Source organism: Abramis brama (assembly GCF_963993115.1).
Source record: "Abramis brama genome assembly, chromosome: 4".
In the NCBI taxonomy this organism is placed as follows: Eukaryota; Metazoa; Chordata; class Actinopteri; order Cypriniformes; family Leuciscidae; genus Abramis; species Abramis brama.
This window is the reverse complement of record NC_139966.1, coordinates 30,143,728-30,163,384: the sequence shown is the minus strand read 5'-3', so window position 1 is coordinate 30,163,384 and position 19,657 is coordinate 30,143,728. Positions and strand designations below refer to the sequence as shown.

At 37.3% G+C, this 19,657-nt stretch overlaps 1 protein-coding gene across 3 annotated transcripts in view; it reads right to left on the bottom strand.

Annotated features, from left to right (window-relative positions):
- The window catches only part of LOC311081798 (uncharacterized protein), a 45,044-nt gene extending 30,615 nt beyond the window's left edge, over positions 1-14,429 (bottom strand). The window contains exons 1-2 of one of the 3 annotated variants that reach the window (XM_084112478.1): positions 14,390-14,429; positions 13,511-13,644 (exon numbers count right to left, since the gene is read on the bottom strand). In XM_084112478.1, coding sequence (XP_083968604.1) covers positions 13,511-13,601 — 91 coding nt within the window. In that variant the 5' untranslated portion in view covers positions 13,602-13,644; positions 14,390-14,429. The other 2 variants (XM_084112477.1, XM_084112476.1) reach the window with 2 other exon arrangements.
- Between the last annotated feature and the right edge of the window lie 5,228 nt (positions 14,430-19,657).

The window sequence follows — 19,657 nt, the reverse complement described above, 5'->3', positions numbered from 1 at the left end:
AACAAGTCGTGTGTGCGTGCGTGCGTGCGTGCGTGCGTGCGTGCGTGCGTGAAAAACGGAACTCCTCCAAGTCTGCAAGTCCAAAAATACAATTATGGTGAGATTATTACATTTTATTTAATTAAATGCATTTATGGTGAGATTATTATATTTTCATGTCATTCTGTGTTAATTTTGACCACGAACCATGTGCTGTCACTTTAATTCAGCGCGTGTAGCACAGCAGAAATAGACTCAGTGCGGAAACGAACGCTGCACTACTGTATACGCACCGCACCTGGAACGGATCACCGGACCGTGCAGTGTGAAAGCTCTAACCTGTTAACATGGGTGTGGAAAAAAATACGCACCGCATACGCACTGCAAATGGAGTATATGTGAAACGGGCGTGACACTGACGCTTTTTCTGTCAGTGGTAGAGTACCGGTTACATGCGAGAAGTAGTAGAACGCAAGAAAAAAGTGCAGGTACGCTTAAGAGTAAAATGTAGAAGTGCCGGTACTGCGTACCGGTGAATACCGCCCCACTTCGAGCACTGAATACGTTCATAAAACAGTCCGCACTGCATAAATTATAAATGAAAAATAGATTAATCCTTAAGCGTTGAGCAGTTAGTAATTTTCTCTGTTCCCATTGTTCTTTGGTTAACTTTACTCGTTTTCATGGTAGGCCTACACAGAATGTTTTTTTTGTAAGCTACACAGAATATTTAATTAAATATTAAAATTAAATATTTAGCCAAGTCTGAAGTTACCAAGCAGCAGTGTATGTTAACGTTAGCTCAGTTATCAACAGGTGTAACGTTAGACAGAAAATATGATTATCCTGATCTGAGCTAATTTACTGAATCAACCAACTCACATCTCCTTTCTTTCTTTTCATCCATGATGACATTAAAGTCACCTGTTATTGTTTCTGGCGTTTCATCGCTGTCTGTGCCGCAACCGCTACTTGCTCATTAGAACATTCAGTGAGCTATTTTACACAGGCTCGGTCCTGCTCCTCCGTGGCAATGACGGCGTGCGGTTAAACATCATAACAAACGAATTTGAGTGGGGGTGGGGGGGACAACGGGATTTTGGAAAGTGTCCCCATAGGAAATTACGCCCGTGGGTAGAACATCATCCCCAAGCTTCATGAACTAGCGCTCCTTTCACCGACAACGCTAACGTGATGTATAAATCTCAATCACACTGTGTTGCCAGGCCCCGCCCTGCTCTGCTTCTGATAGGCTTGTAACGTTAGTAGAGCTGCGTTCCTTTCATATGATTGGTAGGTGAAATCAATTGACTCGAAAATATTAAACCGCATGCAAGTTCCAATTTTTTAATTTTTTTTCTTCCTCACGGCCGCACGCCGGAGATCCGGCACGGTGCCGGAATACTTTAAGCCCTGCAGATGAAGTGGCCAGACGTTTTCCTGCTTGCTTCAAACACATCCATTTTCTTGTGGAGTGGAGTCTCTGTCAACACACAAGCAGGCTTCATATTTCTGAAATATGTTAGCAAGTGTTGCCAAAACTGCACAAGCTTTGCATTTCCTGAGGCCAAGTTGAAGGATCAAAAATTAAAAAGTGGTCACATGGCATGAGAGATTAATATCTGCTTTCAAACTCCTGAATGAGACCTCCAAATGCATCATTCTTATCCTTCTTGAGAAATCCTAAAACCAGAGAAATAACAGCCCTGATTTTCGCCTCCTCTTTCGTGTTTAAAATCGTTTGAATGTGTAAATTGACAAGACCAAATTAACTTTCAATCTATGATGGTTAAATTTAGCTGTTAATCCGCGAATAACATGGCCAGGCGGCCTGGTCCTGCAATCATAAACTGCAATCCGTTGCACCCCTAATAATTAATGAACACACTCATCATCATGATTGCTATCTGACCAGAGATGGAGGAAAATCTTACTCTTGTAAGTAAACGTGTCCCTGTTTTCCAAAAGCACTTCCCTCCACAAACATATAGATAAATAACATTTTAAAAAAACATGCATCTCCATATTTTATATAAATATGTTATTACAATTAACACACACTCAAAAAACAAAGTAAATGAGTACATAGAGCCATTACAAGCAGGGGTGCACATAACTGGTGTGCAGGTGCGCATACGTGATAAAAATAAATGATGCGCACCTGCACACTAGTTATGTGCACCCCCGTTTAAAATGGGAATCCAGGCGGGAAAAAAAGTTGCGCGTTTTATTTCTTTCTGTCTTGGCTGGAACCCCATGTGAAACACCGGCTTATGGAGTCTTATGGAAACTTTGACGAGAAGCTAAATAAAGCACGTCCCTGTTAATCTCTGTGTTGTGTTTAGGCTAACACTCGACGCAGAAGTATAAATTGGCCTTTAGATGGAAATGAAGAGACACTAACATTATTTTTAGATTTACTTGGAAATTGGAGCTACAAATGCAAAGGAAATTGATCAAGTATGGAAAACCTCACGCACCATGGTTTCACAGAAGCTGTTCTGAAAGCTGTTTTGCTTCAGATGTAGCTTTGCTTACTCTGTCATGATTGGAAGTAAAAAGTAGTGTTGCAGCAAAAATTGTTCATCTGTTCTTGAAAGACAAGAAAGAGAAGAAAGAGAAAGAGAAGAGAGATGGTCCCGGGAAGCAAATGAGAAAGAGGAAAGGAGAGAGGGAGACAACAGAAAGGGATGAAAGATTAAAAATAAAAAAATATAAATCATGAGAACATGAACTTCATCACTGCATTTGCAGGAATTGTAAAAAAAAATTTCTTATTAAGTAGCCTAACGCAATATTTTTACTCTAATAGCTTATCTTTCCCAACACTGTGGTCCTTGTTCATTTGAGTCAACCTGGGACTGTGAATTCTGCTGAAGCTGGGAGTTGCCGTCCATCCTACCTGTAGTAACATTCTCATTTGCAGTTTTAGTTTTTTTTTTTTTTTTGTGATGGTCCTGTAAAATATGATGATATGCTGCTCTGGACCCTTTTCATTGTTCCCAGCTAGCTAGCTAGAGTTTTCGCGCTGAAATGTTACATAAATATTTGTACTTGGTGACATTCTGAAAAGCCGCAATGTCATCTATTGTCATATATCAGCCTCTGCTGAACCACGGATTGATTGCAAAGTTAAACCATCACAGTAGAAATAGTTTTACTGCTGCTGTTAAAGTAATAACGTTAACTTTAAATCGCGATGCTGAGCTACAGTGAAATGATAGAAAAGACAGATGCATTATAAATCTGTGTTAGTCAATTCGCCTCATTCGCGTATACCACTCCACGCTAAACATTCGCGCTGCAAGACCTCTAGACGCGTGTAAACGCGTCTTTACATTGACTTAACATTGAAATCACTCGCGCCAGACGCTCAAGAGTGAGTGAGCAATCAAAAAACCTTTGCTTTAGCCCAGGCACGGTGCCAGGATTACAGTTTTGGATGGGCCAGACCAATTGTGGGTGAGCCTTAAATTAAAAACGTTAAATTAAAAACGTTATCCAATCACTGTTTAACCTAATAAAAAAATACTGACTAATATAGCCTACTATTATATTATCTGTGCGTATACATAATCTAGATTTTAATAGCTTGATGCTCTTTAAATATTTTGTTGCATAGTTAAAAGTTTCGGTGCATAGGACGGACCTATCCGCGATCGCTCTCCATGGTTCTGACCAAAGAAGAGCGCTTTGGAATCTCCATTACGCATCATACGCATCATACCTGGGCTGCATTTTCCATTGACGTTGTCTCTTAACGCGCTACGAAGACTCTTAAGGTATAACTTAACTAAAGGTATATCATTGCTAGGCATCTTCAGGGCTATCATCCACTCGCGAGGCAGAGGCGCTGGCGCCCTCCTAGCAACGGCGCTGTTTTTGGTAAAACATGATTTTGACCACTTCATTAAGTTTTGTTTTGTAGAAAACTCTTTTTAAAAGATTTTCGTTTTGTATAAATTGTATCTTAATTTTGATCAATGTTTTATCAACCAATTGCCCGTATTTAATAAATAAGAAGCAAATATATAGCAGACAATGTAATAAGGCGCCGACACGATCACTTGCATTGCACGTGAACTGGAGGGCGCCGAAACTCAGCTTGTGCCTCACAGATTTGAGAAATATAAGCTATATATTAAAGAAAGCTTGAAATGTCTACTTTTAAACGAAAATATTCAAACCAAAATAAATAGGCTACTCTCTGATTATGTAATCTATATGAAATGTGCATTTCTCTCTGGCGTTCATGGCGAGTCCGCATCGTCAACTTCATCTTTGCAGCGACACAGAAAACACCAGTTTATTAATAAACAATTAAATGTCTCCTTGCTAATTTAGACACATTCATAATCATTACTTTAACCGGTTCTTTGTGGAAAGCTTTATGCGTGCTGTCATAACGCTCATTATCCTGTATATAGCATATTTAATATTTGGTTATATAGCATATTTAAGTAATTAAATGGTACTATACGGACCACACCTGACCACACGTGACCACAACCGCTCTTGGTTGATCGTAACCCCAGTGACGGGTAGGTTTAGGGGCGGGGTTGGGGTAGGTCAACACATGTGGTCCGGATAACAGTATAGTACCAATTAAATTAATATAAAGAGGTGATTTGTCCTCGAATGGCTTAAATGAACAACTACTAGTTGACTAGAAAAAAAAAAATTAGTCGGAGGCAGCCCTTATTCCACATATTTTCGAACCAGTCTCAGGCCATTCTGGGTTGAGCGAGCGACCCTACGGAATGAATGAGTGAACGGAGCGGAATATTCAGAAATGCGCTCTCCACTCTTGAGCTCTGATCGGAACAAACCCGAACCTCACTGTCTGCAGAACTTGCACAGAAACATCAAAATAGACATAGCCAGCTTTTTAAAATTGATTTTAAAACTAAACATTTAGACTATTTTAGTACACATTATGATTGATGATTTTTTATTATTCTTGACAAAATTAGAATATATTAAAAGTTTTTTTTTTTTTTTTTTTTTTTTTGGGTGGGCCTGTTGAAAAGTGGGTGGCGTCTCGCAAGTGTTGACAGGCTATTACTCGTGAGGTGTAACCAATCAGATAGCGCCGTGGGCGGGACATTGAGCAAGTCTGCAGAGTGGTGATTACAGAGAGGCTACGGCAGCTATATCAGAGCCAGCCAAAGTAGCACATTTTAAAATAAAATTGACTTTAATCAAACCACGGATCCGTGATAAGTTTTGTGATCCGTCTCTCCACTAGTGTAGTAGCACTGATCACTTTGAGGGGGGGATAAATTTATCCCCACTGGGGATAAAAATTATTAAGCAGAGGCAGGGATACATTGACCAGAAAGGGGGAAATCCCACGCATCCCCCCCGGCAAATCGCACCCTGTATATATACACTCACCTAAAGGATTATTAGGAACACCTGTTCAATTTCTCATTAATGCAATTATCTAATCAACCAATCACATGGCAGTTGCTTCAATGCATTTAGGGGTGTGGTCCTGGTCAAGACAATCTCCTGAACTCCAAACTGAATGTCAGAATGGGAAAGAAAGGTGATTTAAGCAATTTTGAGCGTGGCATGGTTGTTGGTGCCAGACGGGCCGGTCTGAGTATTTCACAATCTGCTCAGTTACTGGTATTTTCACGCACAACCATTTCTAGGGTTTACAAAGAATGGTGTGAAAAGGGAAAAACATCCAGTATGCGGCAGTCCTGTGGGCGAAAATGCCTTGTTGATGCTAGAGGTCAGAGGAGAATGGGCCGACTGATTCAAGCTGATGGAAGAGCAACTTTGACTGAAATAACCACTCGTTACAACCGAGGTATGCAGCAAAGCATTTGTGAAGCCACAACACGCACAACCTTGAGGCGGATGGGTGATTCTCGCAAAATTAGACTTATGAGGTGTCATGAAGCATTTTGATGATAAAAGTAAATGCTATCAAAATAAGAAGAATTCAGTTATAAACATCTCTTTATGTACTATTTTGCACATGATTTCAAATTACATCATAAATACCAATTTTGTTGTTTTTTCCACATTTAAGGGGAAATTTCTCATTACCGCAACGTGTCCATGACTGGATTTCGGTTCTTTGAGATGGAAATATTTATAATTAAAAAATAAGAAAAATAAAAAGCTTCAGTGCATGTTATACTATAAACATTTACAGTAAAGAAACATGTGGTATTTGGTGATCATTGGTAAATGTAGTGACAATAATAAGGAATATAAATGTGTCCAAGACCAATTTTCTCATCCTCCGCAACAATTTTCAATCACTGAAAAAAGGAATGGTAGAGGAGCGCTTCCTGGACTCCAAAGTTTGGTTAAAATCGAGGTGCTCTTTGGATGGGAAACTAAATGCCAAAAATCAAGAAAGAAAAAGGAACTCCAAGGCACTCTCAATTGCAAAAGTTAAAAAGCCTTTATTATTATGGCTTGGTCACATTAACCCACTAAAAAACTCCAACGCGTTTCGGCTACATGCCTTCTTCTGGGAGTTAAACAGATCTCAAACAAACAAAGTTTCTTATGAACTAACAGTCCACCAATCAGAAGTCTCCATCTGTCAACTGTGGTGCTAAGGTTACAATTGTTAGTACACACAAGAGACAGCAGATGTCATCATTTCCACTTCTTACCAAATCAATTAAGTACACACAAAAACTGACTTCATGAAAGGAACATACCAGTACCCAATACGGTGACCCATACAAGTTAAAATACAAGCATAGTATACAAATTTCAAACCACCAGATTTTTGTTTAATGAGAATCCTAGAATGGCATCTTTTTACATGTTACCCAAGATACATAAATGTCTTGAGAACCCCCCAGGTAGACCTGTGATTTCAGGGAACGAAAGCCTTACAGAAGCAGTGTCTAAGTATATTGACCATTTCATTAAACCTTTTTTACCTTCACTCCCTGCATATGTCCAGGACACTACTGATGTTTTAAACAAGAACAAAGAGCTACAAGATATAGGCTCTGAAACCTTCCTTGTAACTATGGATGTGGAAGCATTATATACAAATATCGACCATCAACAGGGCCTTGCAGCACTGAGACATTTCTTGAGTGGCCGTCCTGAACATGAAATGCCACCCACTGATTTTTTGCTGTCACTAAAAGAATGGACTTTGACTAATAACATTTTTGTCTTCCAGGATAAGATCTTTAAACAGACAAAAGGTTGTGCTATGGGGGCATGCTACAGCCCTTCCTATGCAGGTTTGTACCTGGGCAAATGGGAGGAGGACTTTATTTGGAACCAAGAAAATAATGTGTTTCACAAGTTTATCATCTGGTGGGGGCGCTATATTGATGATATATGTCTTTTTTGGTCTGGCTCGGAAACAGAGTTGATTGAATTTCATGGTTATCTGAATAGCATTAATCCAAACATCAAGTTGTATTTAGAATATAGCAAAGTGTGTATTAATTTTCTTGATTTGACAATTTCAAAAGATAACCAAGGAACCTTGCATACATCAGTGTATAGAAAACCGACAGACAGAAACACAATTTTACATGCCAAGAGTTTCCATCCAAATTGGCTTAAAGAGAATGTCCCATATGGGCAGTTTCAGAGAGTGAAGAGGATCTGTGACCAAGATCATGTTTTTGAAAGTAAATCACTAGAGATGATGTCACGATTTAAGGAAAGGGGATATAGAAGCTCTACTCTCCAAAAAGCTTACACCAGAGCCAAACATGTAGATAGGGCATCATTACTACAAAGGAATACACCGAAACTAACAAAAGAGAGGTCTGTTTTTGTCACTACATACAGTACAGAGGCTGAACAGATAAGGCAAATCATACAAAAAAACTGGGGAATTATTGAAAGTGATGAGGTATTAAGTCAGGTCTTTCCTGAACCACCTCTCATTAGTTTTAGAAGATGTCCCACCCTACAAGATAGACTGGTTCACAGTTATCTTAAACCAGAAGTAAAACAAACATGGTTAGGCCCTAGGCCCATAGGTTCTTACAAATGCCATCACTGCAACCATTGTGCTAATGTAAGACAAACCAAAAATTTCCATGATGTTGGTTCTCAAAAGGAATTCACTATTAACCATTTTATAAACTGCCAAACTACCTTTGTCATTTATAGATTGGAATGTCCTGTGTGTGAAGTCTTTTATGTAGGAAGAACTAAGCGGCGTTTATTGGACAGACTGGCTGAACACAAATACGCAATTCGCACAGGTAACACCAACTATCCCATGGCAAGACACTATATGGAACATCACAATAGTGACCAATCCACCTTACAGGTCTGTGGGATTGACCACATCCCTTTGTCCTTAAGAAAAGGCAATAGGCAAAGGCAGCTGAATCAACGGGAAGCTTTCTGGATATATCGCCTGCAGGCTACTAAATATCCAGGCTTGAATGAGGAACTTGACCTTAGTGTATATCTTTGATGTTCTGTTGTCCTATGGTGGTTTGAAATTTGTATACTATGCTTGTATTTTAACTTGTATGGGTCACCGTATTGGGTACTGGTATGTTCCTTTCATGAAGTCAGTTTTTGTGTGTACTTAATTGATTTGGTAAGAAGTGGAAATGATGACATCTGCTGTCTCTTGTGTGTACTAACAATTGTAACCTTAGCACCACAGTTGACAGATGGAGACTTCTGATTGGTGGACTGTTAGTTCATAAGAAACTTTGTTTGTTTGAGATCTGTTTAACTCCCAGAAGAAGGCATGTAGCCGAAACGCGTTGGAGTTTTTTAGTGGGTTAATGTGACCAAGCCATAATAATAAAGGCTTTTTAACTTTTGCAATTGAGAGTGCCTTGGAGTTCCTTTTTCTTTCTTGATTTTTGGAATTTTCAATCACTGTTTAAGTCCTCTGGGAACTAACATTTTCAAGGAATTTTGTTGGAAGGGACATAATTGACTGTGACACTCAAGATGGCTACCAGGTAAGCAGTTGTTATTTTTTCTCTCCAGATAAAAGTAAAAATTTTGTTTGTCATAGTACCTACACGACTTTTTAGTTCTCATTACCAAAACATGAGTTTGTGAAGTTTTAAAAAATGTTGCCGTTTTACTTTTTTGATTACTATATACCCCATTATGGTCTAAATATAAAAAGAGAGGGAAAGTTTAGCTAACCCTCATTTAGCCTTCACAGTTAGCAAGAATGTGTAAGGTCACTCATCCTCCGCAACACCATTATCATTCACCGCAACAATTGAAGGCCTGTTGTGGTGGAGATACTCAATGTTTCGGTAATGAGAAACAGACTTATGAAGGAGGGACATGCACTATAACTCTTGCTCATTTCAATATAACTTGATATTTGCCTTAACACTTCTTGAACAGATTGCGTAAACAAAATAGCTATTACAACCCCCCCCCCCCCCCCCCCCACTTTAGTCACAAAGTAACTAATTAAACAGATTAATAAACATTATCTAAAAAACCACACACGTTTAATAAGCTTTTGTATATTATTTCTAGGCACACATTTAGGTTCTAGGAGAGAGAGAGGTCAGGAGATAGGGTGATAATAGGGAAAAAAACGGTCACGGTTTGGTGCATAAATTTACACGGAGAATACACGGTATAAAAATAAATAAAACTCGCGTGCAAATTAATTAATGTAATGCGGAACTACTGTTAGATACGCGGGTTCTTTAGGAACACCTAATCTGTAGCCCCGCCTTAGCTCTGAAGCAGGCTGCGATGAAATGTCTGAACTGAGTCAATGTGTGATACTCCAATTCATCTTGTCTTTTTGAATTCCACCCTAACAGCTGACATCCACAAAACCGGGAGTCATAAACACATGGGAGGTGTCATGCTTTTGTGGAAAAAATTGCCAATGCTTTTCTGCAAATTGCCACATGTTCTCTGAGGGAAGAGATAAGGACCCTGACAGAACAGAGGCCACCATCGAGGTTGGACAGTGGGTCCTGGTTGAATACGATGGTGACTTGTTCCCTGGTACAGTCACACAGGTGAATTTAATTTCAAGATTTCTGTTAATATGTGAATATTTCTCCAGTTACATTATAGTACATGCTGTCCAGCCAAAATGTGTAGAGACTATAAAAATGTTTCTTAAAACAGATTGCTGAATGGCAATATGAAGTCGACACCATGAATTGTGCTGGGGAGAACCGCTTCTATGTACCGAGCATCAGATTTCCAGGAGAAAGGGTCTGGTACTATCGTCAGGACATACGGGACATAATCCCAGAACCACTTCCTGTCACCTCCTCTGCTAGACATTTCTGCATTTTACCTGACATATGGGCAAAACACAAAAAACGCTCATGAATGAGTTACAGTTGGGGGAAAACGTGATTGGTATAAAGCAGTCGTTCCAGTTGTTTGTTTTAGTTGTTTGACCAATCATAAACCGAGTTGCTGCCATTCAAGTTCTTCACATGAAATTATTCTCAGAAAAAGGTTGTGTGGTTGAATGTCAGGACCAAAGTGTTTTAGCTAAACTAAAATCTTTTTACAAGAGCACATGATGCTGTTACATTTAAATGTTTCTCAGGACCAAATTATGGTATGTTACATTTAAAACGTTCTCATTAATACATGATTGTATGTTATACTACAATGATAATACTTAAACTAATGGTTGTATATTTGTTAGTACTACAGTGTAGGCTACATGACATGATTCTTTATGAGCATAAGTTTGTAACTTGTATACACAACACTTGTTAACACAAGGCATGGTACTGTGATGATTAAGATAAATGAGAAAATGAAACTGTTTATGAAATAAATATTCTTTTAAAAATTGTTTGTGTTTTAAATATGTAAAATAGGGTTAGGCATCAAACCCCTTTGCCAACAGTGAATGTGTGAGCTAAATCTCATTTCCGAAACATTGATCCTCATTACCGAAACGGCATTTTCATTACCGCAACATGTATCTTTTTACAAATTAAGTAATAATTAGATAATCATATTTTCTTTTAAAGTATACATATTATACAACACTACTTATTTAAGGGCTGCTACATGACAAATGTGTATGTTATCTTTTAGTAAAACAATTAAATAAAAGAAACTGTAAATCATCACGTATGTTTCGGTAATGAGAGAAAATAAAGAAATTACAAAAAATAATAAATATGAAAAAGTAATCTCTCCAGAGTTTTACATAGCTTTGAGCATGAGTAATAAGAGTCTACTTTAACATTAGCCAAAAATACACATTTTCCTATTTGTAGTGGAGATGAGTGGTACCCGTTGGGTCATGTCATGTTGTGGTAATGATAATTTTTTATGGACTTCATCTAAAAAATGTAAATAATTATATAGGAATTAAAAAAAAAAAAATCTTCTAAAAATAATGGTTATAGTAAGTTCAGACTTTAATCTTATATGTGCAAAAAGAAAATTGGCTTCAAGGGCATTTTAAAAATTCTGATGCTGGACACCTTCTAAATCTGGATTTCGTGAGAATCACCCGGATGGGCTACAATAGCAGAAGACCCCAACGGGTACCACTCATCTCCACTACAAATAGGAAAAAGAGGCTACAATTTGCACGAGCTCACCAAAATTGGACAGTTGAAGACTGGAAAAATGTTGCCTGGTCTGATGAGTCTCGATTTCTGTTGAGACATTCAGATGGTAGAGTCAGAATTTGGCGTAAACAGAATGAGAACATGGATCCATCATGCCTTGTTACCACTGTGCAGGCTGGTGGTGGTGGTGTAATGGTGTGGGGGATGTTTTCTTGGCACACTTTAGGCCCCTTAGTGCCAATTGGGCATCGTTTAAATGCCACGGCCTACCTGAGCATTGTTTCTGACCATGTCCATCCCTTTATGACCACCATGTATCCATCCTCTGATGGCTACTTCCAGCAGGATAATGCACCATGTCACAAAGCTCGAATCATTTCAAATTGGTTTCTTGAACATGACAATGAGTTCACTGTACTAAAATGGCCCCCACAGTCACCAGATCTCAACCCAATAGAGCATCTTTGGGATGTGGTGGAACGGGAGCTTCGTGCCCTGGATGTGCATCCCACAAATCTCCATCAACTGCAAGATGCTATCCTATCAATATGGGCCAACATTTCTAAAGAATGCATTCAGCACCTTGTTGAATCAATGCCACGTAGAATTAAGGCAGTTCTGAAGGCGAAAGGGGGTCAAACACAGTATTAGTATGGTGTTCCTAATAAACCTTTAGGTGAGTGTGTATATATATATATATATATATATATATATATATATATATATATAGTTTGTTACACCAATACATTTGAATAAAGCTTTGTTTCAAGTGTTGTTGACTTGTATTTATTTATTGTGATGGTTCATTTTATTCATTTGTTTGCTCATTTTTGTTCATGTTTCCTATTGTTGTCAGTAAAATATAATAATTTCATTAATTCATGCATTAATTCATTTCTTGACAGAAAATTAATGTATTCACATCAGCTGCATTTGTCTGGTGTGTATTCATGCATAGCTAATGTCATATGACAATACACTTAAATTACAGTTTGCTTGTTTTACTACAATAGATAATTATATTACATATTTTCTTACCGAAAATTAAGTATTGGTCAGCATGTATCATTATTATAGTGCATAAGTGTTGGGGTGAGCTAGCAATGCAAGTCATTCTGGGCTAATGTTAATTTTTAAGAATTTGTATATACATATTTAGAGTATGAAATCAATAGTCTTCTCCTATGGCGAGATCTTCAAACAGCTGCCCGACATCTCCTTTGTCCAAACTGTTCAGACATTGCAAACACTTTGCTGATGTTGAAGAAAACTGTAATAGGTATGGTTGTCGAGTTACTGATGAAATCAGGGGCTAGTGCACCTGCAGCTCAAACTAGTTTTTGCCCTTGTGATAACGTTGTAGGTCACATGATAACGTCAACATGGCGGATGATGTCCGGATCGCATTGATACTTAACATGATCAGGCTATATAGTACCGATATAGTGTTTTTAGCGCTTGTTAAGTACTCATTGAAATGAAGTTCAACAGATAATACAAACTATGCGGTTTCAGATGCAGCCAGTGTCTGAATATAGGGAGGATTATTGGCACTAGATGGATAGCCTTTAGTTAAAGAACCATCAAAGCTGGATGGTACAAGAACTCCCAAGCTGGCTCCCTTTTCCAGCTTCACAATAGCAAGGAAATTCAGAGAGGCATGAGGGAATACATTGACAGTGTTAAAACCACTGGTAAATGCAAAGAGCTGAAACCCCTCTTGCAGACGATAAACACTGGTTATTTCCACAGCATTTTTGTTATATGTTTTTTGATTAGACTAGAAATCCATTTATTATATAATGTTAACTTGACTGACTGCTATATTTCCACTTAAAAGGCAGTGTTATCATCTGGACAATGTGATCTCAACATGTCTGTCCAAATGAGGTGACCCGCTCCATGTCAAATAATAGCACTTTTATTAGGACACTTCATATGACATTCTTAAGAAAATATTAATTTTCAATAAGGATAAAATGACTGAGTTCAGATTTGAGAATGAAACCAACCTGTTTGTTCCTCAGTATCTTCTTGTTTTACTCTGAATGTTTCTTCAACCTTCATGTCTTCATTCTCTACTTTAATAAACGCCATCTTCATAATAGTGTCAAGTGGATCTCAGTCACTTCAAACAGGAGTTTTTCTGCGAGTTTGGACACAGTCATGATTAAGATGAGAATAATTAACAGAAAGAAAAATAAATCCAAACTAAATCTCTGGGTGCATCTCAATCAGCTCTAGTTCAGTAGTTCAGTGAGTCAGTCAGAGTTAAAGTTAATGGACTTACCTGGATCTGGATGACCTGATCAGCTAAAAAAAACTAACTCAACTAGCAGGAAAAATTATTAAAAGAACACAAATTATACATACACTACTTAGTTACGAGTTTATAATTATTTAATGATATTAAATAGATTTAACAGATTCCACTTTAATAAAAAATATATATTTGCAGTTGGTTTATAAAAAAATAAATAATTTCACACGTTTGTGTTTCTGTTGCCTTTACACTGTTTTGAACAGCATGTCTCGTCAGTGTGTGATGCATCGAGCTCTTTGAATCACTGAATCATTTGCGAAGTATTTGATTCAATTGACTCGGAGTAAGCTATTAAAAAACTCCGTTTCTGCCATCTTAACTTTTTCCAGTAACCGAATTCGTGTTTACAATAAACTGATTCCCCATATTGGAAGAATCAGCACCTTTTCTGTTACTCATGTGTGGATACACTTTACATACAAAAATAACGTTAATTAATGTTAGATTAAGCAATATGCCTACATTTGTTCATTCAGTGATCAATATTTTTTTAGATCGACTCTAAAAACTATAATTGACTTAAAGATATGTATTGATTTAAACACTATAAATGCTTAAAATAACAAACCTTCTTAAGCCGAATCACAACAGACAGGGGGTCGCGGCGCAGACTTATGACCTCACGTCGTCTCTCACACCTAAATACAAGTCCCATTCACAACCCCTTTGCAAGGACTGACTTTCACATAAATGTTATTCATTTATTTATTATTTATTTATTATTTATTTTATTATTATTATTTTTTATCATTATTTTATTTACTTATTTTTTTATTGTCTTTCTTGATTGTATTTTTGATTTGAGACTTTGTTGCTGTTACTTATTATAATTTGTAATTATGTCTGCCTTTGAAAATTGTAAGTTAATATTGTTTGTTCAATACCTATTTTGTCTGTAAATTTGAATTCAATAAATAAAAAATAAAAAAACAAGTCCCATTCACACGCTGCAATAATCACAAACGGGCATATACGTTTACATGCAAAAAAACACACACACAGTAAAATAATAAGAAATAAATATGGTATTCATATTTGATTCCTTGGAGAAATGCATATTTAAATACACCCTGTCTAATGATGTGCAACCTTTTCAGTGAGCCTGCATGGTTTTAAATTGCAATCAGAACTCAGTTTTCTCTACAAAGCTTACAATATACAAAGGTTTCAATCTTTACAGCGATGTGAACATATATGCTTAGGTATGTCAATATTCCATTGTTTGATTGTTTAGGTACAACATATAGGCCGTGTGTCCACCAAAGCGTTTTTAGCCAGCTGAAAACGCTAGCCGCTCTGCTGAAAACGCCTAGCTGTGAGCGCTTGAGAGCGTTTTGGCAGCGTCGCGTTTTCTTTCAGTTGAGACACGTTGCTTGTTATGATACGGAATATCCGCGAAAGTGTTACTAGTATCTCATTTCAGACATATTTTGTTTCTGTGTTGATTCTATATTAAAATGTCGATACAATGTAATGTATTTTCTCTGGCTCTTGTTTTAAATGATTTTGTTCCGTTATTATGCTTGTTGTTGTCATCTGTTGACGTTGTACAAGCAGAATGTGACGGTTGGTCGGTGTGGTATTAGTCCCGCCCCTCCTCCACTGTGATTGGTCGGTTGGGTAAAAAGTGACAGTGATGAGTGCAGCGTTTTACCCAAAGTTGAACATTCTTCAACTCTCGGCGACCTGTAAAAAACGCAGAGCGCTCAGCGCTTCAGTGTGAAAACACTGACACGCTTCTCCCTGTAAAAAACGCAGAGCGCTTCAGTGTGAAAACACTAACATGCTTCTCCCTACGCTCATGGCTTTTTAAAAACGCGGCGCTCCCATTGAAAACAATTGAAAAAACACGCCAGCCACGTGAAAAAACGCTTTGGTGGACACACGGCCATATTATCTGTATAGGTGATTCTTAGACTATGGGCACTTTTATGTACTTTGGTCATATTTTTAAAAATACATATAATTTTGGACAAATTCCTCTTTCTTTTTCAAACTAACAATAAAACCTCCTTAAAAACTTTTTACTACCTTTTTATTATTATTTTTTCATACTTTTCAACCTCCTTATAGATGTCAAAATCACTGTTTTCTCCTTGTCCCACACCCAGGCTTTTTAACTTCAACAATGAAAATACAGTTAAAAATATGACTTATCTGGTAAATATTAATATACCTAAATTAAGCACTAGTAAAATAATTAAAATACATTATAGTATTTAATGTGAGACCACTATCAATATTACTTTTTATACAAAATATAGCTGTCCCACAGTATTGGTGTTATTTCCACCACAACACCCCAGCAAACACAAAAACGTTTTAAAAACATTTTTTTCACGTCGTAAAAAGGTTGTAATAACGTTTTTAGTCATTGTATTTAATACGAGAGATGTCAGGGGTTTTTTTTAAATACGTTTTTTTTTATGTTTTTAATGCAACGTTCTTAAAACGTAAATATCACGTCTTACTTTCTGGACATCGACTTGGTTATAACACATTCACCCGAAATCACCAAAACGAGGTTTCCAGGTTGTGCTTTGGATGTAAATTACCTTGAAGTGTTCCTCACACACTGCATGTGTTCTACATCGGTCTTTTGAGATTCCATTGTGAAGCGTAGTCGACCCGTTAAAAACATTGAAACGTCAGTGGACAAGAAATATAGAGGTAAGTTAATTCTTAGGAACTGATTTTACTTAACTTCTTACATTAAAAGTTATGGATTGATTTATTAATTCAACATTATGTAACTACCCAACTTTTCCTTCAAGCAAAGGTGTCCAAAAAACAAAAGTGTAGGCTACTCAAAAAAGAAAAGAACTCATATCTCACAAAAAATAATTTATTTGTCTTCAAGGCTTGGTCTGATGCTGGTATTTATACCTTGAAGGACATTTTCTGTAAAAAAGGCATCAAATCGTTTCAGGAATTAAGCTCAGAATTTTCTTTACCTGGTTTTTCCTTTTTTTTATATTTAAGACTGAGGTCAGCCCTGAAAGCATATGTTCTTGTGTCCTTGGACCACTAACATTTTACCACATCCATTGTGGAAATGGCTGGACCCTAGAACTTCCTCTAGTGGCTTAGTTTCTAAGATCTATAATTCAATTCTTGTATTGCAATACTCATATATTCCAGCTGTCCACTCCTGGGAAAGGGATGGTTTAGATAAACCTGACTGGGATGTGGTATGGGCCAGATGTTTCACTGCATCTAAGAACCTGGCTCACCAGATGATCCATTATAAATGTATTAATAAGGCTTATATTACTCCCAGTGTATTATATAGGATTAAGGTTAGATCTGATCCATACTGTCATCTATGCAACACATCTACAGTAGGTTCTTATTTGCACATGTTTTGGGAATGCCCAACGGTGGTTCCTTTTTGGACCTTTGTAAGTACTGTTCTTTCGGAAATCCTACATGTGGATATACCCCAAGACCCATTGCTACTTCTTCAGTTGAATGCTCATCAAAAAAGGACCTTACTGACAGCAAGTACTGCTGCCAAAAAGACTATTTTAAAGCTATGGATAGAGCCATCCATACCAACAACTTTCATTTGGCTATCTTATTTCAGAGACATTGTATTGCTGGAAGGTACCACTGCCAGGGTCAATGGCGCAAAGGACAATACTATTCAGAGCTGGACAAAAATCGCGGACATTCTGTTAGATAAACTGAGATTTTGACATCTTACATCTCCCTCTCTCTGTAATCTTATTATTTTTTATTTAATTTTATTTATTTTATTTTTTATTTTTCTGTTTATATATGGACAGTTTTCATGGCATCTGTCTGTATATAGTTCAGTGAGCTTTGATATGTTTCTGGTATGATAACTTAAAATAAAAATATTGATCACAATTTTTTTTTTAATTTATTAATACAAAAAAATAAACCAATATAGCAATATTAAATATATTATAACTTTTATTATATTATATATTATAACCAATAAAGCAAAATAAATTTAATCAACAAAGAAAATACATTGTATAACAAAAGTTAATTCCCAATCATGTTGACAAAACCAACTATACAAAGAACATACAGATACACAACTGTAATAAATAATGCTAAAAGTATTGATATATGAACAAAAAAACAAAACTAAAAATACAATGTTGTACGCGAAATGAAACCAAAATCTTTAAAGTGAATTTCGTTTTGTAAGAATTGTATCTTAATTTTAATCAATGTTTCATCAACCAATTACCTGGATTTAATAAATAAGTAAATACAGCAGACAAGAGATAATCAAGACACGGAGGCGCCGGCGCCTGAACATGAGCTCTTCTCATAAATGAACCGAAACTCAGCTTATAAGGTAGCACTTGCCTCACAGACCTGAGAAATATATCTATATTGAAATGTCTACTTTTAAACAGAACAATTCAAAATGAAAGAAAACAGACTGCTCTCTGCTTATGTAATCCGTATGAAATGTGCATTTCTCTCTGGCGCGTTCACAACTGCGAAGATCACCAGTCAGCATCGTCAACTTCATCTTTGCCTCCGACACTGACAGAAAACACTTATTAATAAACAATTAAAATGTCTCCTTGCAATTAAATCAGTTGTTTGCGTCTAATACCAGTTATCACTTCGTCACCTTAGTGAAACAATTAATTTGTGAAACAACATAAAAAAAGTACACGTCCAATTTGGGTCTGTCAAAGAAGAATAAAAAAAATTGTCATGATTATTGTAGACTGTTAAATAAATAGTCTTGCTAGATTAAGCAGCATTTTGGTCTCATTCACTAAGCACACAAACGCAACGTTATTAACAAACAAATCTTGATTCTCTAAAGCTCTCGTACTATAAAAAAAAAAATCACAGCTCGTACATTCAGTTACTGATTAGGAACGGCCAACATTCGAATCTTGAAATTAATGATTGAAATGTGAGCTTGGGCTATAGGCAAGTGGGCGCCAATCATGAATTATTTAAGTGAAAGAGTTAACCATGGCTCGCAAGGATTGTTGAGCCACGACAGAAATTTCCACTTTGAATGCTTTAGCCTGGCTGTTTTTTCTCCAGCATCTAAAGTGAGAAAGAAAACAAGAACCAAAATGTAAATGTAAAAAAACAATGGTTGTCCAAAATGTGAAGTACACACTGGAGTTTTCCCTCTAGGCCTACATATATGTGCAAGATTTCAGTCATAGATAAATTGTAGGCTAAATGTTTGCTTGATTGAGTGACTGTCATGATGAAATGCGAGGAAGCAAAACTGTGAGTGAACAGTCTCTTTATTGATAGAAATCAATGAGTGAAGATATAATCAGCAACACAGTGGCGATGAGTGGCGCAGGGACCTCGACGGACAACATAGATGAATGGTGGTGAGGTTATGAAGTCCGCTGGTGAATGGGTGAAAAAATCCAGACACAGAATGAGGAACACAGCAACACCGAACGGAGACACCGACTCACGAACACCAGACAGCAGCAAGGACCAGGAACAGGAAACAAGAGACAGCACGCGGAGACATCAACAAACGATCTGACAACGGAGAGGAGAAAACGGTGAGTATTTGAAGGTGTGTTGATGAGCTGTTGATGAGCTGCAGCTGGCGTCGCTAGTGAGAATAAGCTGTGTCGCTGATCAGAGGTAATGGCCCGGGGCCTGTACCATGAAGGTAGCTGAACAAACTCGGGGTTACAGGATTAGTTTTGAATTGACAAAACCAAACCGATGCAATCAGGCTTTATTGGTACCATGATGCAGCTCATCAACTTTCTCTGTCAACTCAGGCTTTGATCCTCAAGCTATGATTACTCCACGCGCGCGTGCACATAAAAGAGTGACGTCGACACTGAAC